The sequence below is a fragment of the Spea bombifrons genome, chromosome 2 (genome assembly GCF_027358695.1).
Source record: "Spea bombifrons isolate aSpeBom1 chromosome 2, aSpeBom1.2.pri, whole genome shotgun sequence".
In the NCBI taxonomy this organism is placed as follows: Eukaryota; Metazoa; Chordata; class Amphibia; order Anura; family Pelobatidae; genus Spea; species Spea bombifrons.
Window position 1 is genome coordinate 78,523,187 of NC_071088.1, and position 24,329 is coordinate 78,547,515.

The 24,329-nt window shown below is 38.3% G+C and overlaps 1 protein-coding gene across 1 annotated transcript; it reads right to left on the reverse strand.

Annotated features, from left to right (window-relative positions):
* Window positions 1–481: 481 nt before the first annotated feature.
* Window positions 482–23,311, reverse strand: RFFL (ring finger and FYVE like domain containing E3 ubiquitin protein ligase). Its single transcript, XM_053454890.1, has 7 exons — window positions 23,193–23,311; window positions 6,780–6,955; window positions 3,873–4,193; window positions 3,417–3,476; window positions 2,476–2,686; window positions 1,744–1,764; window positions 482–1,033 (listed from the first exon to the last, which is right to left on the reverse strand). Exons 2-7 carry the CDS (start codon window positions 6,945–6,947, stop codon window positions 855–857), a joined length of 960 nt encoding a protein of 319 aa, XP_053310865.1. The 5' UTR covers window positions 6,948–6,955; window positions 23,193–23,311; the 3' UTR covers window positions 482–854.
* Between the last annotated feature and the right edge of the window lie 1,018 nt (window positions 23,312–24,329).

The window sequence follows — 24,329 nt, forward strand, 5'->3', positions numbered from 1 at the left end:
GATAGGAATATTCTTAAAATATGCCTGTGCTTCAAATTATTGCCCTCTAACGTTTCAAAATAGATTCTGTATACAGAGTTTGGTCTGGAAATCAGATCTTCAAGTGTGACCATGGCAGGGACCATCATTCAGTGGATATTTAACTATGTCAGTGACTTTAGCATCCTAGTCATATACCATTTTCACAGTGCAAGTACAAAACATCTTAACTTGGTACAGAATTTTGAGAAAAGCTCTCATCAATATTATCTTTTTGAAAGATGATGCTGATCCTATTCAGTGTGCAGTAACAAACACTGTTTGCTGTTTTATTAGCCTCTCAGTGTCTAATGATCTTAAAATACAGGAAATAAGATTAAATCATAATTTGTGTAATACATTGAATTATATATTTAAATGTTTTTTTTCCCTGGCAAAGCACTATAAACTCTTCCTCGGCAAAATTGATAAGGCAATAGTGTAAGGCACTACTTAGATTAAAATATATATATATTATATGTTTATGAAGTTAATTTCCTGCATGGTACACGAACACTTCACTTGCGGCAGAATGACTTCTTGGTCTCCAGTCTTACAGACCACATCTGGATCATTTGAGCAGGTAGATATTTTTGATTACAATCACATATGCGTTAGAAAAGCTTCTTGCAATCCCAGGCATACTCAATGAAAGGAGAGCCCACTTAAAAAAATTGCAGCTCTCACGCAATAAATAAATCAGGTTTCAATCTACATCTATGGTAGATGGATAAATGCCATTGCTTATCTCTTCCTGAGGCAGCCATCTGAAAGTGAGGCGGCTTAACACTGTCCGTCTGGGTTATTTATGTAAATAAAAACGTTGTAGAGGACAGTCAGGATCGGAAGACATGTACAGCCCGCACCACGTATTGTCGGCAGATGGGGCATTCACTCATGCGTTTGCCACACTTGGTGCAGGTCACCATATGGCCGCACTCCAGCAGGACACAGTCAATAGGGGAGTCCATGCATACCCTGCAAATATTCTCATCACCAGTTGCACCAAGCTTCCCTGTGGGTAGACATATAATATATATATTAAAACACACATGATTTACAAAAATTGGAGAATAATTTAAAAAGCACTGCAGGGTACTACTATATGAAAGCCCATGTAATCTCCCTCTATGAACATTACTGTGCTTTTATATTCACTGACATTTATAATTCAAATGGATGAAAATGGCAACATATCAATATGCACCAGAAATGATATTTAATCATAACCATAACCCATACCGGTTGTATCTGGGCAAAGCCCTGCTTCTCCTGGTCTATGGGAAAGTTTCTTCTTTACCCAGACGGGAACAATGTTTGGCCCTAACTATCCCCTCTCCACCTCTTTACAAAGCCCCCTGAAGAAGGAAATCTCCAGGTAACCAACCCTGGAACCTTTTTGGGCATGGGTATCAACGTCACACCTTTTTCTTTACGGGAAACGTTTTTGGCTACTCCAATGCCACACATTAACGCTCACTCAACTGGGTATATATCTTTCACATTATTCTCTCTTGCAAGATTCAATGTAACCCATTCAAAAGCATATATGTTTATGTTCCTAACTTTAATCTCCTTCAATCCCACGCTAAGCATCTCAAATCTTGCCCATACATTACATGGAAAAAAGTTTTGCAAATTATTTTACTATCCTTATCTAATATATCTTAGGTGACAAAGACTGATCAACAGTTAATAACAGAATGAGCAGATACTGATGCCTACCTCCTTCTTCAGCCGCAGAAACTGAAAAATATAAAAGAAAATTATTTAAATATACAATGAAAAAATAAGATACAGACAGTGCATTTACATTAAATTACTTTAACTTCAAAGTAATATTACTCTTTGAAGTTTGAGACACTGAATGTGTGAGACATCCTAATAACTGGAATGCGTGCTTTACTTAAACCATCAGATGGATATGAGGTATATGGATTTATATTTAGAGGCCAGAATTGACCTATTTACAAAGTAGCCGCAGGGGCTTCTGTTTAAGAGCTATATGAATAACTTGAAATGCAAAAGTATCTGAGATGGTACAAATAACGGTCCGTATTTATAAGACGTAAATCCTGGCCGAGAACATTGGTTTCCATGGTGAGATGTTGCCCAAAATTGCCCTTTATAAATATAGCTAAGGGTGTCTACAGATGGTGTTGGCTTCGCTACATAAAAGCTGCTTTCGCCGTGTTAAAATCTAGACAGATCCTGACCTACACCTCTGCGCTAAACACAGACATTGTATTCTTGCATCAGGTACAGCTGCACATCAAATCCCCACGCACTGTAATTATATTTCTGTTTTATACTGCACTGGTACTCATGCGCTTACTCTAAATATACATAGACTACAATTAAAAGATTTTCATTGCAGCTGCTTTGCTGATTCTATGCAAAAATAACTATAGCATTTCATTCTTTGCCATGGTTTACACCTGGGTTGACATGAGTTACCTTTTTGCTGGAGACCCTTTTGTTCGTTGTACAGTCTGGTGACACGTTCCATTAACTCCCATTTTTCACAGCAGCCCTTGTAGTCGACAAAGTTTCTGGCCAGGATCTCCTTCAGTTGACGCACAGAGAGGGCTTCAATATCATCTACACAACCGATATCCGAGAGGGAGGCCCTCCGCCCAGGGACCCGGATCTCTTCGGAGTCTGTGGACTATAGCAGAGCCATTCTTAGATCATCAGGGAACCTTTATGAAATCCACCGAAAAGTGTACCTCCCCCAAAGGAAAACAGACACACTTAAATGCATCACACCTTAAGCATTCAAAACACAACTCAAGGTACTTGGTAAAAAATGGTGTATAAAGATACAATCCAGCAAAAAAAAAAAAAAAATCAGTTTTGCATTTAAAATAATATTTTACTGTACTCTTATTTTGTTGGATTGCACATAGATACACACACACATTCATACATATACAAAGTGACATCATGTATCCTCATATACATAATAAACCCACACTGACATCACCTTCAAACACTGGTCTCTCCACATGGAACCCTCTGGATAGGTTGCACACACATGATATAATCCACCCCAATCATAAATATATGCAGATGTTTCCTTATTTTACAGACATGTATTTAAATTAAAAAAACCTCAAATGAAGTGTCATGATTTTGCTTAATGGCATATTATCGACATTCTTAATAGCTTTATTTGGCAATTTAAGATTGGATTAGATTCCATTAGTAATGAATGAGAAAAACCTCTTTATTCCCAAACCTTTTGTTTCAGGTGCAGACCTACTGCAGTCCGTCAGAAACAAGTATTTCTATATCAGTTACTCATGCATTATAAATGAAATGTATGAAGCACTGGATATGCCATCCACGCGTATTAACTCGGCAAGTTGAAGTTGAGAGTTAGAACATGTTATTACCTCATTGTCTTCCTCAAGATGCTCCTCTGACAGAATGTCTGCACTTGCGGTATTGTTTACCTGCAAGAAGAAAATGGTTAGTGGGAAACAACACAATTTAACTAATATGAACGAACAAGAAATCCGCAACCTTGGTTAGAACTTTCAGCGACGTATATTCTGGTCAGCGCTATCATAACCGAATGACCGCTTCCAAACTAGCTTTGATGTCTAAACCATTTACTCATCCGGGCAAAGAGAATTGATAGATCTAATGGAAACTTTATATGGAACAGTGTCTTTAAAACAAAAAAAAGTACAAGCTATATTCAAAGGGGGATATAACTCAAAGGACTTGAATAATAAAGCAAAAGGTTGGATTTACTCTTATTTGTATTCAGTAAGCACTGAACTGTAAGTTTTAAGATTTGGAGGTTCTCTTTAATATTTCAAACAGCAAAACCTTATGGTACTCACTGTTGGAATGGTTTGGGTTGGCTGGGAGGTAGTGGAACTCTCGCCTGGACTTGCACTCGGACTCATTCCACTCTGATTGAATATTGGGGGCCTTTGACTCAACACAAGCTGTACCAAGTCCTCCTTCTCCCGACACAGTTCAGTAGGTATGTTCCTCATAGATAAGTAGTCTCGCAGATCTTTCACTTTCATCTTTAACAACTCATCCCGTGTGAAGGAAGTAGAGCGGAACCTTCTGCAGAGTTGACACACGGGTTGTCCATCACTCAGTTGGGCTAAACATGATCCACAAAAGTTGTTTCTGCAGTCCATGCAAGGGCTCTAAAATAGAGGAAAATATAAGCAAAATAAAAATAAAAAAATTCCACATTCGTTCAATACTAAAAAGACTGACTAGTGAAAAAAACTGGGCAGACAAATACCACTGAGGTTAAAATTACCCTTCCACATTACCTCCAAAGTACAGGATGGAATGGAGCAGTGTTAGAGCAACCCTCACAATCCAAGCTAAAATGTCCATGTTGGAGCTTGGCTAAAGGAACAAACCTTCCAGACTGTATTAGTACATATTAGAAAGGCTTGCATTAATTAGAAAACACATTTTCATTATAAGTGTAGTACTATGAATGAATACCTATACTTTCTTCAGGGTATTTTTTTTTTAAATAGCTTATAGAATACATTTTATAACTATATACAGTTCCCCCATAAACACCACATAATGGAGGCCATGGAACGCATGAGTACATCCTAGCCGGTCAAGCTCAAACTCAAAAAAGGGACATGTTCACCCTGTTTGTTAGGAAACAACAGTGCAAACCGAGCACAAAGCATTTTCCATAAGGACTGTTAAACCAGTTCCAGAATATAATAAGGAGATTAAAGTAAAAAAAAAAAAAAAAAAAAAAATCTGTCAAAAGGTTACTATTCATTTTATAATAGATCAATTCTAAATAAATGACATTGATACAAACAGTGTGGAATTGTACATGAATCAGGAAGATTATTGGAGTTAACTCGTGCGACAGTACCCAGAATGCATGTTTGGCTTGAAAACATATGTCAGCAGATCACAAGTCAAACAAAGACTTTTCAGTACAGAATGCTGCTTGCATTATTACACGATTGACTCTCCTCCTGTCGTTAATTAATAATACATGTAAAGGAATGCTCACAGGACAGCTTACTGCTGTATGGAGTGTGGGAGTATAATTTGCTTTCTCAGAAAGGTGGCGTTCCACGTAGACAAGAAGGCTAATTGTGCTCTCTAGAATGCCAAGTAAATAAACCACAGAAAATCTGTCATTTGATTCTTTCTTCTAAAGGGTTCAACAGGGGCTTTAACCGTTTCTATGGCAACAACCTATTCATGCCCGCCTTGGTGCCCTGCGGCAGCAAAGCACGTCCAGCAAAAATTATGAATAAGGCAAAAGTGAAAAAAAAAAAAATGATAAAAATGTTTGTTTTCAAAGTTAAGGGAATCCAACAGGAATTAAGCACCGTGTGATATATAGTAACTTAGACATAAACAGACTACCTTCAAATATTTTTTTACACTGTAAACATGGATCTCTTTGCAATAACTGCTTTATTACATTACATTTTATTTACAGCACTCCAGCAGATTCACTGCTGAAAATGAACAGTAACATTAAAACTGACAAGAACATTAACAAACACTAAGATATGCTAGTACAGTAGGAGAAGAGGACCTTGAGGAAGAATGAGACAGAAGCAGAGGGACTGCTTGGATGAAGTAGCCAGGGTCATGTAGAGAAGTCAGTGGCGTGGAGCTTTTGAAGCTGGGGAGAACATATGGGTTATGGGTATCGGGTGGATAGATTGTATGCTTCTCTGAATCGGTGGGTTTTTAGTTAGATTTTACATAGGGGAGAGTATAACAGAAGAAGGTAGGGAATTCAAGAGAATAGCTGAAACGTGTCAAATTTTGGATATGCAAGTGATGATGTAGGCAGAATGAAGAAAGCAGTTAGAAGAGTATCTGGAGATAAGGGTATAGATATAGGGTGCAATCTGGTATACTGGGTCAACAGATTAAGAGCGCCAGGATAAAAAAAAAATTGATCAGTGGTGTTCAGAATGGATTGGAGCAGTGAAAGGTGTGATAACATAAGAGGAGAAAGACAGATAAGTGGAACTGGAATTTGTGGGGATGTGCAGCCTTCACCAGAGTTTGGTTAGAAGTAGGTAACATTCATGTGACATGAGCCGAGGTGATGGGGGGGGGGGGGGGAAGGAGTAGGTGAGATATGGATTTCAGTAATGTAGTTATGAGGGGAAGGAGAAGCAAAGCATATAAGGAGAAGAAGTCAATAGAAGGAGCGGAAGGGCCTTGCTCACTCAGGCCTTCATTAGTTGCTCGATTCTCAGTTGGTAATACCACTTGGTATGTTTTTACATAGAAACATATGTTTCGGCCCATCCAGTGTGGCCAATTTCTGAATATGTTCATTAGTCCCTGGCATTATCTTCTATGAAGGATTGCATTATGCCTATGCCGTGCATGCTTAAACTTCTCCACTGTACTAACCACTACCACCTCTGCTGCCACCTCTCAGTAAAGTAATATTTCCTGACAATATCTTTAAACCTTTGCCCCACTTATTAAGGACTGCGTCCTCCTGTAGTTTTTCTTCTTTTACATATACTCTCCTGCTTTATAGTGTTGATTCCCTTTATGTATTTAAATCACATCTTTCTACCAAGCTATACGTGCTAAGAACTTTTTCCTATTAAATACAGAATGTAGTGTGGACTTCATGTTAGCATCAGGCCAGGACAGAACAAGGTCCCTCAACTGCACTGTGTGAAGTAGGATAACATTTTAACATCCGTAAAGAAGCGACATATTGAGCGACATATTGAGCACGTTGTCCCATCGCTTACCTTTCTAAGCGGAAGCTGCAGCCGCGTACCACACGTCCTACAAGTGATCTCTGGGATGGTAGAGGAAGGTCTAAAGTAAGGGTTGGAAGCAGCCTGTGTTCTCCCACTTGGTGCAGTCTCCTCCGGCTGAGTATCTAGGCACAACCAGTTACAACAGGCAGCCCACATAATCACAACTGTGAAGAAGAGAAAGGAAAACAAAAGAGATAAATTATTAGAATATTGGAAAAATAAATTAATTGCTACAGATGAAGAATTCTTTTAAACAAAGGTGTCTGTGTTGGATTTGAGGCAACGCATGTCATTTACACTTTCAATTAACACTACCATATGGTAAAAAATACATAGCGGGGATTGACATTTTTGTACAGCTGTCCGTCGATGCTAAGCAATGTTGTAGGATTTAATTAGCAAGATATATTCAGTCCAAAAATGTCACAAAAAGTGAAGACAACTAAATATACGTACTCATTGAAGAAGAAAAAAAAAACTGGTTTCTGATATCTAGATGTTGTCGTCAGTATGATTTTTTTATCTCTGGCCCTTTAACGTCTTCTTATAACACAAATTAATTTAAAATTTAATAACTAATTTAAAAATATATATATATGTATAAAAAAAATCTAAAGAGCAATTTAGCCCATTTGGTCTACCACTTCTTTTCTTTGTATTGGAAAAGTTAAAAAGATAGCTTTTTCCTATCTTTTCATGTCAAGAGTAGGCTTAATGTATGTTTAAATTACAATACTCTATGAACCTCTCCTTACAGGGAGGGAGTACTTCCTTTCATTATGTCAAAGCTTGTAGTTTTGTCTGAATAACTTAATAGCAACATATAAAATACAATCTTTCCAACCAAAGCAGAATAATTGTACTTTGAATATTTTATGTGCACATGTACTGCTGTTTAATTGAACATTACAAATGTTAATACAGTGGTGCACAATGAACCACGCTAAGCCAGAAAAATGGAGATGCCAAGGTTGGAATGAATGATGGAGGGCCAAAAAAAAGAGGCGTGTAAATCCAAGAGGAGAGAATTTAATGGAGGTAAGTAGCACTGCCAGGGTTTAGTTTGAATGTTGGCTTGGATTACGCCAGAATATTTAGTCATGAAACCTTTGATGCCAATTCAATTAGCTGTAATGCAGAAAATAGAGAGATATACTATAGCTGGGATACAGTGCTCTTATGTGTATTTATAGTCTGTTCTACAGAAGACAAAATTATTCACAGGCGTTACATTCCTGTAGAAAAACGTACAAGCCAAATACAAGTGTACTAGATGTTCCCTACAGCTTGTGCCATTGACACATTATCTGAGGATCCCAGAGGCGGCTCCCACGAACCTTGAATATACTCCAACCTACACTGCACACATAGCCCAGCTAGCTCAGTCTGTAGCGCATGATGCTCTTCAACTCGGGGTCATGGGTTGGAGCCCCATGTTGGACAAGCATGTTTATATTCGCATATCGCCACGCTATATGCCAAAGCTATAATACTTTTGCTAGCTGATTTTGAAAAAGGAAAAGAAAAGCACAACATATTGGCAATAAGAAGTTTCTTATTATGCCTCAGATCAAATTGTTCATCATCAAAGGCAGACAGCAGACAACACTGACACCTTGTGGCCTGGATTACACTGAAAATATTTTTTTTCCCATCCATTTCTGTCCATGAGACAAGCAATCCTCTTCTTCAATAGGTGTTGGTGGGTTTATACCCGTTATTATAGCACGCTCAAAAAGGTATAAAAGCATAAATCATATAAACCAGAGGAAACACTTTTTCTGCAATATTTTAAAAGCTGGTATCATCCAACATGTCCAGAACACTGGGGCAGGTGATGATGTTGGCAAATACGCCGAATGCATTAAAAATGAGATGGCCCACAAGAAGGCAACATTACCATTAATAACACAGACAGTAAGTGCTATTTAAAAAAACATATTGCTTAGAAAATGACTTTAAAATTAGTGGTATATGGCTGGCCATTATCATGTACATGCTCAGTGGCACATGCAAATATCCAGACCCAGCTATCTGTAAGAGGCAAATCTAGTGAGTTTGAGACTTTTTTTTAATATTTGTGCTAGCAAATGGAACAAAGCTTAGAATAATCCAACCTTTTACAAGCAGGCCATGTAGCATAAACAGCAAATATGGCGGGCAAATATTTGGTTGACCAATGGCCATCGGCAACCCATAATCACTCAATCTTCCACTCCAGGGACGGATTGGGTGTTGCAGCGTGTGGCCAGAGGCATGCCCGGCTGCACTCTATGCAAGCTTAGAAACGGTAACAGAAGATTCCGTATACATTCACAATCTGTAGAACCCTCTACAAAATATACTCAAAACACTAAATGGTACGGTGAGTCTTTATTAGACAACGGCCCCAGTACTAGCATTAATTATACACAAGATCTATGGTCATTAACTACTTGTAAATAGATACTGGGAATTCCACGTCCTTGGTGCCAAAACACAACACTTTATCAGCGCCAGACTTACATTCTCAGAATGACTCAACAACAAAAAGATAATTTAGTAGACACCCAAATAAAACACTTTATCCCTGGATGAGGGCTTAAAAAACAGCACATGCATGCATTTCATCCTTGTTACAGGTCTTGTCTAAGTCAAATAAGTACAGTAGAGCCCCAAGTGGTTTTTTTAATCCCGCTTCCGCAGAATTTCTGACCATTACCGCCTGCTCCCGGAACCTGCAGGTACATTGTCTGACCGGCCGCTCCCGCGGGACCTGCATACCAATGCAGTCCTCTAAAGTACAGTACTGAATTTCACATTGACCCTGGGCCAAAGGTAAATCAAGAACACAATAATGAACTTGCTTTTTACATGTTGCCAGAGAAGAAGAGATCCAACCATAACGCAATTTCTCATAACTGGCAAATCCAATGGATCTACTTTATTACACTATAAGACTGCTTTATGTACAGCTTTGGGGGATAAGTAAATAGAATTCTAGACATTGGCCCATCTTAAGACAACTTCGGCTTTAACATTATGTAAATGCTGAAGGTATTATAAAAGAAACAACCGATATTAAAAGCTTTGCTCGGGGCCCACAGTCTTAAAACAGCTTATCCAGTTATCAAAATGGCTCAAGACCTATCAACAAGACCAATATCTACAAAGCATAGGCTTGACTGCCAAAGCTGGTATACACAACATCAAAATACGGAGAGGGGAGTTTCCGTTAAATATCTAAGCTGAAGATATTGTATATTAAGTGCTAGTGGTATTATACAAGAGAGGGCCCTGCATTGTTAATATGGTCCAGCATAAAAACACAACTATGTATCTTAAGAACCACAAGAGCAGACAGCAGCCATTTTCAAAGAAGTAACCTTACTACAATTGTACAGGTGTTGCTAAGAGCTCTGTTAAAAGAAGCAAAAATCACACACAATTATACACTAGCAACCGTCGTCACACGAGTGCCAGGGAGTAAGGCCAGAGGGTACCAGAATGAAAGATCAATTTCATGTGCTCGATACAGCCTAACAAGGCTATTATCCAGTGATCGATACTTTATCTGCGCCGAAAACAAGGCCAATTGCAGGTCTGTGCCAAATAATCTCACTTTCATAGTTTCCTCAAGTGTTCCACATCTCCAGTTCTATTCGCAATCACTGGTCAATTAGGAAAGCATGCAACGTTGTACTTAGTGATTGAACAATACAATACTCTTTTTCTAAGGCAGATAGCAAAGCATGAATGACAATAGCAAGGGCTATTTTGTACCAGTATAGAAAAAAATAGGGCAAACTGTTTGAAGAACTATGTCACAACCTGTTTGCAAGAATGACAGGCCTGGCAACAAAGGTAACAACTCCAATAATGCAACGCCAAAGGATCAGACAGCAGGAAGTCAATAAATGAAAGGTTGAGAAAGCAGTACACCCACTAGGCACACATGGAGCAGTCTTCAAGAAGAAACCTAGCAACTCTTGAGCTGGGTTTCAATAGCATGTCAAATGAGGTCTGACTATGAGACTAAGATCCAGATACTCCACAGCGCTGCAGGGGACCTGGATCCTCCTGTCTGGTAACCTCAGCTGCTGCCGGCACTTACATCGGCATCTATCACCGAGCATCAGCAGTGGAGGTTGTCTACGCGCATACCTTCCCCGGCTGTCAGAGAGGAGAATTTCCCTTAGCGTTGCGGGGAATTCTCTTCTCTGCCGGCCGGCGAACGTCTGCTCGATGAACACAGACAACCACTGCTACTGCTTGTGCTTCCGCCGTAGCTTCTATGATGCAGCACCGGCATCACATGACCTTCCAGTGCTCATAGAAGTTCCCGCAGAACACCCGCTGCCCCCACCAGACACCAGGGAGTCAGAGTGGCATATAGGGGTATAAGGCATGTCTGGAGGCAGACTGGCATATAGGAGGTTAAAAGGCATGTCTGGAGGCAGAGTGGCATAAAGGTGTATAAGGCATTTCTAGAGGCAGAGTGGCATATAGGGGGTTAAAGGCATATCAGGGAGGCAGAGTGGCATATAGGAGAGTATAAGGCATATCAGAGAGGCAGAGTGGCATATAGGGGGTATAAGGCATATCAGGGAGGCAGAGTGGCCTATAGGAAGGTATAAGGCATATCAGAGAGGCGGAGTGGCATATAGGGGGGTATAAGGCTTATCAGGGAGGCAGAGTGGCAAGCCTGGGGGCAGATAAAAGGACATAACCCCCCCCAAAAAATGTTTTTCTTAATAATAGCTCTTATTAAATATGAAAAAATTTTATACATCAATATTTACTAGTAAAACTTATAGGGTCGTCTTATATTCAGGCTTTTTTTTCTAAATTAATATTCAGATTTTGGAGGGTTGATTTATAATCGAGCAAATACTATAGTTTATATCACTGCTGTAGTTTGGGAAACAGGAAAACTGAAAAACCATCAGTCCTCCATTATATATATCATATAAAATCAATATAAATTCATTATAGTTAAAGCAAAAAACATGTATTTACAAAATTGATATAGCTAAAAGATAATTATTCCGGATATTTTTAAGTAAACTGTTTGGCAGGGATGTCAGACATGGCCCATAAAGGGCTACAATCCTGCAAGAATTCTTATGATTTCTCTAATTAAAATAGTGATTGCTACACTGCTCAGAGATGGCTGATGCAAATTGTTCAATTATTATTGACCTTTTCGTCCTCATATATTAAATTTATTGTAGTCTGCAAATCCAAATATTTAGTGTATTTAATCACTTTCTGGCTTTTCGATAGTTTGTTACCTATTAATTGTAAGCATTAGTTTTATACATCCTACCTAATATTTAATGGTTTACATTCTACCTGATGTTTCACAAACAGTGATCAATAATTCAAACTATTGTGATGTGAGGTTAGCATAACAGTTTGAAATAATAACCAGGCCAATACATTTTACCCATACGGTTTTTGTTTAAATACTGATTAAAGTAAAGGATTTTAAAGAAGAATATATTTTCAAAATTACATTAACATTTCTAAACATATTTTATACAATTTATATGCTAATTATTGTGGCAATAGGACACTACCATACACTACAATGTATTTGGGTCCTAACGAGACATTGTCCCTTATAATTAATAATGGAGCACTTAACATATAGATTAACGCATACATATATTCTATGCATAGGGTGTAATAGAAATTGGACGTTTTTATCTATTTACAGATTACTAATTATAGACATTGACATAAGTATACCACAAGCAAATGGTTATACATACAGTAAAAGAAAATGTCAGTGTTTACAACAGATTGCTTGAATATAACTTACAGCACAGAGGTCAAGTGAATTCTAAAATCAGTATTTTTTGTTGTCAAGGCCAACAATAGTAGTAACAGAAGTTGTTTAATATGGAGGATCCGTTATAGCCACCTACTAAGAATGGCCAAGAAAACGTTATTTATTGATAGAGTTTGAATATCACATTAATTGATCGTCTTTTTTTTTTTTTTTTTTTTTACTTTGGATCCTCTGTTGGATAAACAGTGTTAAAAAGGCGACAAAGTTTAAGAGGAGGTTCGTATAATAATGGCACAAAGGAAAGAAAATATTTCCCAAATTGCATCATGTACAGTATTTAGCTCATAAAAGGTTGGTTATCTAGAAACTGAGAATCAATACATAATGGAAGAAGTTGGAATGTAGCAATTTACAATATGTAGTATGGTAAGCCTCACATGTAACTAGTTACGACAGTGTTAAAAGCTCTTCAACAAGTCTATGTCGCCTATTCGCCATTAGGAAAGTTAGCAAGAGAGTTCAAATGGGAGCTGTGGTTTCAACTCCCTCACCTTACCATCCATTATGAAGGTCCAACACTGGCAAGTTTCTCCTGCATAGGTTGCTGAGCTGGTACTATATAATGCCTATTTCAATGGGTGGGGAGACTTTCGAGAAAATCTTGTTAACATAATTATGGGTTTTTACAAGGCCAACCAACACTTCAGCAGAAGTACACTGGGAGGGTTTGCAAGAGTTGCATAGCTGAAACCACATTATTAGCAAATAGACCCCCAAGACATTAAGCCACAACCCTCCTGTCCACTCTTCTTTTAGCGAACAAACCCCTCTAGGTCAATGCAAGACATCCACAAGCACATACATAAGTTCCTCAGGTCATCGCTAAACCTGTGGACTGAAACTTGTACTTCTCCGGTGGTTCCCAGCTAATAGGATACCTGGGTCAACACTGAAATCAGATTTTACATAAATTGCCAGACTGAAGTCTGAAGCACTATTAAAGTGAGCAAAGGATACACATTTAACAATAATACAATTAACAATAGATACAATAATAGAAACAAAAGTAAGAGATACCGGTGCAGAAGAAAAGAGCCCTGCCCTTGTAGGTTTACAATATATTGTGTGGTTGAGGAAGAATGAGACAGAAGGAGAACTGTTTGTTTGTGCAAGTATGATTTAATTGTTGCAATAGTCAACAGTCAGTAGCCTGGGTGGCTTAATGCACGAACAGAAGGTTAAGATGTCATAAAAAAAGGGGGGGGGAATCACAGTTGTATGGATTAGTTACCTTTGGGAGAGGAAGACATGACTGTGTTAATACAGAAAAGCAGCTATGACTGATATAAAGTAAAACCAGAAGAAAACATTATAGGCATTCACATCTAGATTGCAATTTTGCAGATTAATTTGTGAATGAATGAACTGGATACATAGTGTAGTCCCTTTACGTGGTATGTACACTTAGCATTACTGTAATTTAAAGCACAGAATGGGTTGCCTCATCTTTTTTATTACTCGTTAATGCAGAACAGATTGTGCAGGTAAAACCGATTCACTCTTCTTGGCAAACCACACTATGGAAATGTGGTCTCATGTAGGGAAATCACTTACATATTCATGTATTTGTTAGTTTTCTACTGCAGGTTGATAAATATTTTATCTATTTATTGGTTTTTAACACATTCTAGTTTTTCCATAAGGCTTCATTTCAGAAGTAACTAATGCTTTCTATGGATCTTTATGCCTCTGCAGTAACATTTAATTTTTCATGAGCTGGATACTCCACAGTCTATGCCTGCTGCTGTATGTCACTACGAATCCAAAAAACACCATTCTTTGTATGATGATTTGTTCTTCCCACAAAATGATCATAAATCACATGAATTTAAGATTAAACATGATTACCAGTCAGTTCCTGGAAGCTGTCTTATTGCAGAACATTAGAAATATTTTAGACTGTTGTTTTTAGGTGTTGTTATAAAGTTTAAAAAAAAATATTTGTGTCAACTAATGGCTCTGATTAGTCAGATTTTAATAGTAACCACAATCGAAGTAAAGATTACTAGCCTATTTAAAGCGTACGTGCGATGAAACCGGATGTATACGGTATTCGACTTCAGAATGTCCTTAGGCATGTCCATGTGGAGGCACAATAAGGCCAGCTGGCTGGGCTCACACTTTTTTACCATTGACAAGCCAGGTCGAGCCAGGCACTAGGCTCAACTGCCTATGAACCATACATAAATTAGTCCCTATGTGGGACTATCATTTCAGACACCATAAAACATGATTCAATGCTGGAACGACATGACACATCATTAGCATAATTATCTTTGGCCTGCTAGAGAGGAAGTAAAAAAAAAAAAAAAACACACACAACACAAGAAAGACTCTTCACCGGCTCTTCTCCACTCTGAGTTTAGTTCCAAAATGATTATTCATTCATTTGTTGTGGTCATGTTCACAGCGTTTCAATGGTTTTCCCTCTCGTTGGATATAACGTATAATTGTCTGGTGACACAGCTGTTTCTGTTACCATGTTATTTCAATACAGAGACCATTCAATTATCTGTAACATAACTGTACAGTAATATCAAGTTTCACAGAAACCCTGTAGGTTAGTCAATGCCGGAGGCCTGTAACACAAATGATCAGAGCCATGTAAAATCCAAGAAATCCTCAGGGTGTGGGGAATTCAGGTTAAACCAGTCAAGTAAATAATAGAAAATACATTCTTTCCAGTAATAGTATCAGCTATGTCTCTCCACAGAGACAGCGAATGTGCAAGTTCTAAAGAAAGGCAATTCTCCCCCTTCTGTACAACAGAGATATGGGGACGCAAAGTTCACAGTGACGAGCGACAAGAGGTTTAATACTGGTTTGGTAAGCTAATCACCCCCAAGGTGACACAAAAACACCAAAGAAGGACTAATCCTATAATGTGCTTATAGTCTCTGCATGTGAGCAGTATGTGCATGACTTTCGGACATACGTCCAATATAGGCTTCGGCCAATGTAGTATTTCAACAGGATTTTTAGTGCAATAAATGTGAAAAATAGAATGGCTTAAAAAATCCTATAGAATCACCCAAATAATTGTATATATATTACCACATGATTTGGCAATTCAGATGAAAGGCTTCATGCTCCTTTACATCATGACCCTAAAATCTTTATAAAACACCAAAAGCTAAAACGAACACCTGAGATCACTTACTAACGAGATAGCACGGCAACCTCCTCTCAGCATTCTGGGTTTCCTATGTGCTGCCAAAAAAAAAAAAAAAAAGGCATCGCATACAAATTTGGCAAAGTTTACAGCGCTGGAATTTTGCCTTCGTCCAGACAGGCCGCTGTTCTGCAGATCTCCACTCTGGCTACACAGAGTGAGCTTTGTGTGCGTTTATGTGCGAGTAATAGATAAAGAACCAACAAAATGTTGTTTTCTTTTGTTTCGTTGTTGGTCCCTCCTCATTTTGTGAGATTCATACTAATGTGGTAAATTGCATTAACATTGACATGCATACGCATCTGAATGCACAAGTCTACAAAAGTATGCTATGTAATACTACGTACGTGACATTTAACAGAATAAGTGACCAAGCATTATTTTTTGTTTAAAGACATAACATTTGCACACACATTTTCACACTTTTAGGAAATTGCTGAATTACACACTTCATCAAAATCTCTATTTAGCGCTTTAATCTGTGATATAACAGGATAAATCTCTCAAAGCCTTTCTTACTGAGGAAGCCATGAAAGGCAAAACGAGAATCTGTTCGCTTCACTAATCTAAGTAATTTAAACCTTTGAGCGATATAATTCCATAATCGTCTTCAGAACATCGAAAGAAATTAAACTTTGCCAGTATAGCTTTTCTGTGACCTCTACCTCACCTCATAAACTCATAAAACGTGTATGGTACCTAAGATGCATTACAGCATACATAGCTCATTGTTCACTGCAGGTACAAAGTTTCAGCCATCAAGCATAAGATAACCCTCAGGTCAAATAAAAACCCAGAAATAAGCTGTCACAGTTCTTGATGTTCTTTATTCCCAACATCCATAATTGATGTGTAGACACGTATAAAAAAACCCCGCACAGAATGCTTTAACAAAATCAACCTAGATCATTTCATACACCAGTGGCCATAAATTAAATAAAAGGCTAAATTCATAATTCTAGGTCATGTAGGCATTTTAACTAACCAAGAACAAAGTCTGCAGCATTATATTTTGTTTTAAACATAATGATTGAATAGTCTTTTAATTGAAAAGGTTTTAATAAGAAGCGTTACATAGTTACAGTGGATCTTCTTTTCTCTTTACCACAAAAGCACACATTTAGAGACCAAAGATGGGTTCCAATTTCATCTCTACACTATAATCAACAAGTGAAAAATACTTTCACATTTCTAAATAGAGTCAGTGACTATTCAGTAGAGTAGGAGTAGCAATGCATCCACCATCTGTATTCCTCAGTTAATATGGGAATCTTGTGGAAAAACTAGCATCTCCCAGACTGCAAAAATTGTTTAATTTATGAAATTGTCCCTAAAGTAGTGCAGTGTGGGCGCTGGGCATAGGGCAACTGTCCAGATTTGCCCAATATAATATTGGGCATGACAGGTATTCCACTTAAAACCATACTTGACCAGATCCCATAGGATTAAAGAACTGGAGGTTTTTGGTTACTTAAAAGACAGATAGACATGCTGCTTTCAGTAAGCCATAACAGTGTATGTCATCTGAGTTTGTGGCACAGTTCTCCCACTCCACCCACAGGGTGTAATTACGCTGTACCTCAGTATGATTCATGCAGTTGGTGAGGACTGAACAAAAGTTTATAATCCATTAATAGCAAGACAGTAAATTTTACTTGTGCATCAGAGGTCAGGAGAGTTCCTACACATCCTGTTTTCAGTTTGCGAAGAGGGTGAACATGCCTTTCAGGCCAGAAACCGTGACTCTGCAATAAAACTGTAAGAAAACCTCTACCTGACATCACATTGCTTTCACAACTTGCCTTTAAAACAGGTGAAGAACATGACAAAGAATCTTTGGTGGGCCAGTGATATCCTAGACTGATAGAAGCCTGGTAGATACCTTTGGATGCCTACATTGTGGAACTAAGCCAGAATTATTGCCTACACAACACCTCTCATAGATATGCGATGTAGAATCTTGCATATATGGGTCCGTTCACATTTTCATTAATTTTTTTTCTGTATCTCCCTGATCCTTTTAGAATGTTTGTTTTCACAGCTTTGACACTACATGAAAGCTTTGCAATATTTTTCTAATAAGTTTATTCTTCACATAAATGATGCTACGTGCGAAAGGTCAACAATATTTTATAAGGCATCATAGCAAATTAAATGTTTATTATGATTATTATTATATTATTGTCTTGTGCTTTGGTTGCAGAGCGAACCAGCTACAATACAGTAACAAGATCAGAATCCATAAGGAAATCTTGCATGCCTACAGAAATACCAAATGATTCTTGACCTCTGCAAGAGGTCAAGAATATGAAACAACAACTTACTTGTTCTGTATGCCGTGGTACTACCTTCAGTGTAGGTGCACCAACATCAATTTCCTACAAATCTATATGAGCGTGAATAATGAATTACAGAACACATGCCTGTTGTATTTTGTCATGCTGCATATATCTCTCATTAGTTACTTAAGTGTATATAGCAGAGAATTTGAAAGTATCAGATATAAAAATAAAATTAGCAAGTATCTACTCTGACCCGTACAAATACATTTGCAACATAAGGGCCACAGTAAAGACAAAATCAGAACATTTCTGTATTAATAAAACAACTATTCACAGCTTACAGTGATGAAACAGATCAAGCAGTACAATCTGATCCATTGGATCCAGAGAGCACACGCTTACAGAATTGTAATTATGATACTCATTACAGAAAAGCCCAGAAGAAAAAACTAAAGGCAATCTGCTGGATTCTTATTCATCACATGTGAGTGGATCAGAGACCAGCAAACATTCCTAGGCTTGATCATAAAAAAAACTTTTAAACTAATAAATGAAGGATACCGGAATATCCTGATGAGCAATTATTGTGGAAATAGACCAAAAAGCCCCTGGTGTGAAACTTTCAAGCATTTCAAAAATATGAAGAGCGTGATGTTTATATTCTATATAGTGTGCCCAGTACCCACTAAAATAATCTAATATGATTTTTCAATGGGTTATTGGATTGTTCTAGCCAATCAATATCATTCTGTACCTGTAAAGGAAGCCAAGAAATGGTTACAGAGGGTTGTATTCACTATTTCTGGTGCTAGCGGGAGAGCTAAACATCCCAACTCCCTCTCTTCTCTATACATTGTAAAGGACCAATTCTAGATAGCTTTTTGTACAAGAAGGTCTGACCAGGCCCAGCATAATTCTCATTTAAAGTGGGGAGAGTTTTTTCATTGCAGTTGACCCTTCATAATGCATAGTGAAACCACAGAGTTTACTTAATCCAGAAAGAGGGGTTAAAACAACAAGTAATAGAATATAAATGCAGGATTTACTACACAAGGTATAGCGCCGCAGTAAAATAATTATTCATTTGAAAGAAAAAAATACAAGAAGTACATGAATTGACTGATTTGACAAAAATCTAAAAATAAGTATTGTATACATGACATACATCTTTTAATCTCGTAAAACAATGTTTTCATTTAGCATGGCTGAACCTTTTCATAGAGCCCATTTATACAGCACTATAGAGAATTCAATTGTGGACTAAACTCAGTTATAATCATATAAAACACAATGAACACACTCATTTCCTCAATTCTGCAAGCAACCGAGCTGGTTTCTATCACAAATGCAAAAACAAGCACCATTAAATCACGGAAGGGCTTTGCAAACAGTTGAATGTCTTGTATAAGCAACCCTCTAACTCTTATAAAGTATTAACTGGATCATAAATCTGGTACAGACCATAGCTTGTTATACTGCTTGAGTTCCTCAAAGCACAAAGCTCTTAAATGAAGAATTTTATTTGTTTCTTCTAAAAACTATTACCAAATACAATCAACTTGGATTGCTCCCAAGCAATCGTTCATAGACACAAGAAAGAATATACAAATGAGAAAAAAAAGGGTTTGTACAAAGAATAGCAGTCTTGCAAATAAAACAGAACTAAGTGTTATGCGTATTCGGTAAACCTTATCCCAGGTGTATAAATCCTGTATGGTCTCATTACCAACCTATTCTCCCTCCAGTGTAACTCCGGGACATTAACATCTTTTTTGGTGCATTTCACTAGACCTATTCTTTACATTGCTGGTTCACTGCCAAAATATACTATGATACCAGTATTTCAGCCCTAGATTGTGTGCTAAACAGAGCCATAAAAACACCAGTGTACTCATTCACTTAGTTTGTTCTTTCCCTTACCCTGCACAAAGGGATCTATTCAGTAAGAGCCAAACTAGATTAAGAGTGTCCTTCAGGAGTTTCGCTCTTATTAAAGTGTCTTTACTAAAATATTTCAAGGGACAACTTGGGCTGTTAAGGGTGGAGGGCACTCAGTTGGGTCACTTGCAGCTTCAAACTGTGACAACTATGAGTTACTGAACTCCAGTTGTTAAATTTACAGCAACTCCCATGGTGATGGAGACCCAACTCTAGGAAACCTGAGCTCCTCGAATTGCCCCAAAGGATCAACGTATGTCATAATCCGAATGGATTAATGGACAACTCTTGAGAAGGAGCCAATATAACATGTATTCAATCCTTGTCCTGTCTACTGATGATGCCATCTAAGTGATAATAAGCACACTATAAAATGTAGGTATTTAGAGAAGAGAACTTGGTGACAACAGCAAGATCTGCGTAAAAGCAGGATCTTGACAAGATTAATGCACAATTTTGAGAAAGTTCATTATATACAGAGTAGTTAAAGTCATTTAAACTTTTAAATAATTGTCTGTATAGCAAAGTGGCAGAGACGTTTGGGGGTATAACAACTTGGTTCACGGATTTCTTTAGCCTTGCTTCACTATTACAAATGCAATCACGCATATCACAGTCAACATGGCAAATAAATAGATCCAATTATTGACAAAAAAAATACATCAAAATAGGAAACAAAGAACGTGTGAGAGTGGGAAATCACAAATGAGAACAAAAGGGCCTCTAAATGTCATAGGATCTTAATATTTTATCAAGGCGATCAAAGCAAGGAAGACTCTGGGAGCTGTTAGCTATGTTTTTAGCGTGTCCAGGTGTAATAATCTTCATGTCTGTTTTAACGATTACAGTGCATTCCTACTGGTGTGTCGGCCCTAATTACAAGAATACCTTGACTCCTGTGAATTTCGGCACACTGCCCATCATTAGGTCATGCAAATGTTTGATCAAAGTTGGATAACTATGTTTGTCTGGAACAGTCACAGGGGTTTTGTATGGCTGGAGAGCAGGGGCAGATTATGATTGGGAACATGGAGATGGATTAAAGGAGAAGATCAAAAGGTCACATACATTTGTTGACTTTAAAATGCATCATCCATGTTACTGGAGTGAATTAAATTAAAGCAGTTGTGAGATAGCAGGGCAACAAATTCTCTCTGACACTGCACTTCTGATGACATCACAACTTTTTCAGGTACAAAAGCTACCGCTGACTGTTGCAATGAAGTGTAAACTGCCTGTCAGCTCTGTCTGTCTGTATGCTTATATGTATGGGTTGATGCTTTGACCTCTGGACCTGCTGTCCTAACATGTTTCTTGTCATAAGCTTCAAAGCAGATCTAAGTGAGCAAAGTGAGATTTCTTTGTATAAACTACATACATCACACGCAAAATATGAATTTATGCAAGGTGATTCAAAACAAAAGTTTATTGAATCACCCTGTATTTATAACTATCACTAGATGTAATTATATATATATATATATATATATATGATCTGCATTGCCTGCGAGTCAGTGTACGGAGATAGGCACCCTTCACCTCTGCCTGCTTGCTTTGTCTCAAGACTGTTAATATTTAACAAAAAACAAACCTTAATGACCCAGGAATTTGTAAATGTGCATTGCCAGGGTAAAACAACCCGTTTTTGCTTAAAGGAAGTCAGCATTCAAGGCTACCTCTGATGTCACTAAGGTGCCAGTGATCATTTTAAAGTCTACACGGATTACTTATTTCAACACAGTAACCAGTAGGACAGTTATAATTGCCACCTACATGCCAAACCACATCATTTTATGCAAATAGTCTGTTGGCACATCAGATCAAATGTTACAAGCAACGGTACGATGGATATAGCAACATTTAAAATGGTACATGTGTGTTGTGATCAGCGCTGATCCACTCCCCTACAGGTATGGCATCAAACAGCTACAACAAAGTATAAAACTAGTAATGTGTACGATGAATGATTAATAACTATTAACAATGAGGTAGTACTGGATGTCATAATCGTAACTTCATCTTGAGGACACCTGAGTGCCGTTTCATAGGGCAAAGTGACAGCTTTCAAACTGAGTGACAATTAACAGACCATGAAAAGGAGCCATAATATTATTAATGTGTAGAAGTAAAAACTTGGCGTCTGGTTCCCCCGTTAACCAGGGGCAACAAGCGTTACCTTGTTGGTCTGGTCACAATGCACAGGTTGCTTGTCTGACTTGTTGGTTATCAGTAGTCATTAGGGTCTAGTCACTACCCAGTGTGCAGCACTACTAAATATGATGGCGATATGTAAAACAATAAATAATAGAGAGAGAGAGTGTTGGCGTTTCAGCCCCTTCACGATTCATTATAAAAGGCCAACAGTGCGCTTCTGCCAGCCCTGTATAACGTATAGCCAAATCCACAAGATTAGGCTCCTCACTCATTGAACTATTTATTCTACAGGGCCAGATCAGCCCAAACAGGAGACACTTGCCATATGACATAATGCATAGTGAAGTGAAACCACTCCCTTTAGCGAATAGACCGCAGTGTTTGGTTACTTTGGATACTTTTGCGGAAGACAACTGGGAAAAAAAAAAGAACGTATTCTTTGTTCTCAGGGACCCTTAATGACTTCTGTACCTGTTTAGTAACTGCAGTAACTGCACTCTGGACTTCCCTGTTAGCTAGGAGACACAACACACAATAAACTTCAGCAAGTGCCACATGCCAGCACAGTACTCAGCAAGCCAAGCCTATGTGATCAGTGACATGGGGCTCACTAGCCATTATTACAGGGATCATGGGTTGGCCTGTTCGAGATAAACACCCGCATACAGTGCTTTGTAAAGAGAAAGTGAAAGATCCTACACTCCTGGTTTGTTTCCTGACCTATCATAAGTAACAAGGTGGGATCTCCTACACCCGCACTCCCCATTGAGGCTGTTGAATGAATACTAACCGTATTCTCAACGATGCTACAATAAACATGGGGATGCTCGTTAACTTGCTTATTAAGCATTGGTGTAAGCAATCGTTACCGGATGTGTAGTCGCAACACCTTTTAAACACACGGTTTAGTACTTAACGATACTTTATGTCTGTGAAAGTGCTTTTACAGTCATGTTAAGTGAACATCTGGAAGAGCTCGTTATACAGACAGTGAGTATATCGCGACATCATGTATATACCTGTTCACTTCTCAAAGTCTGACGTTCTCCTCACTACCCCTCCTCCGTGGGTCGCCCCACTCACTGCTCCCGATGCGGTTCCTGGAGCGGCATGATCTGGTTACCAGTAAAGCAGGAAGAGCCGGAGCTGAGGGAGGCTGGGCCAGGGACACGCCTTCTAATGTACTATAACCCAATGAATAGGGAGCCAGCGCCTTGACCACGCCCCTAGGGAAAAAAACGCCGGCTTTCTGCTTTTAAACGACCTCCTGAGCTCGTTATAGATTAGCATATAATCCCCGCCCATCGCTAATCACGTGACTGGCGGTTCTTGACACGTCAGTGCACGATGTCATATTTGAAGTCAGCGACAGTTGCGACGGAGACTAGGGGAGGGGAAGGGATATTCCAGCTGTGTCACCTAGGCACCCAGGCAACCGGCAGATATCATAGTGTATTAACGTAGACAGTGTCTAGTCTACTAGATACGTTTAAATGGGTACAGCAACAGGTTTCCATGCATCACAGTATTTCTAATTGGGAAATTTTTTTTTAATTGGCAAAAGGGTAAAAATATATTTTATGAGCATATTTTTTTTCGAATTATATGTGCAGTGTATTTGGTATGTGTATATGAAGTGTTTGTATGATATATATACGTAATTTCTCACATTTTTGTCCATGAGATAAAAAAAATCTTACAATCTTTTGGGGAGATTGAGAGCATCATGGGCCTGGTGCTGAGGATTAAAATAGAAAGAATCTAAAGTCCCCGGCATCCATGTGTACTGGAGAACGATGACATCAATGCTTGGTAGATAATATAGGACAGAACCTTATGTGATGGGATTGGGAGTACATCAGTACACTAAAAAAATGTCATCATACGTGGAACACCTGAAGTCACAATTTAGTGCCACTAATCCACGTAAATTCACGTAAATTCACATGACTCTGCTGGGTTCCTGCTTCCCCTGGGCACACATACTGTGCAAGCAACGGCCTTTTATCCGGGGACATCATTTCTCTGTTCTCTATTTTAGGGGGTTCGGTTAACGTCCACCAAAAGGACATAATAGGAATGACAAGCCCTTGTACCTTTAGTACAGCGTGTCATGTGACTGCGGGGATAGGTGTCATTAAAAGTTAAGCTACATT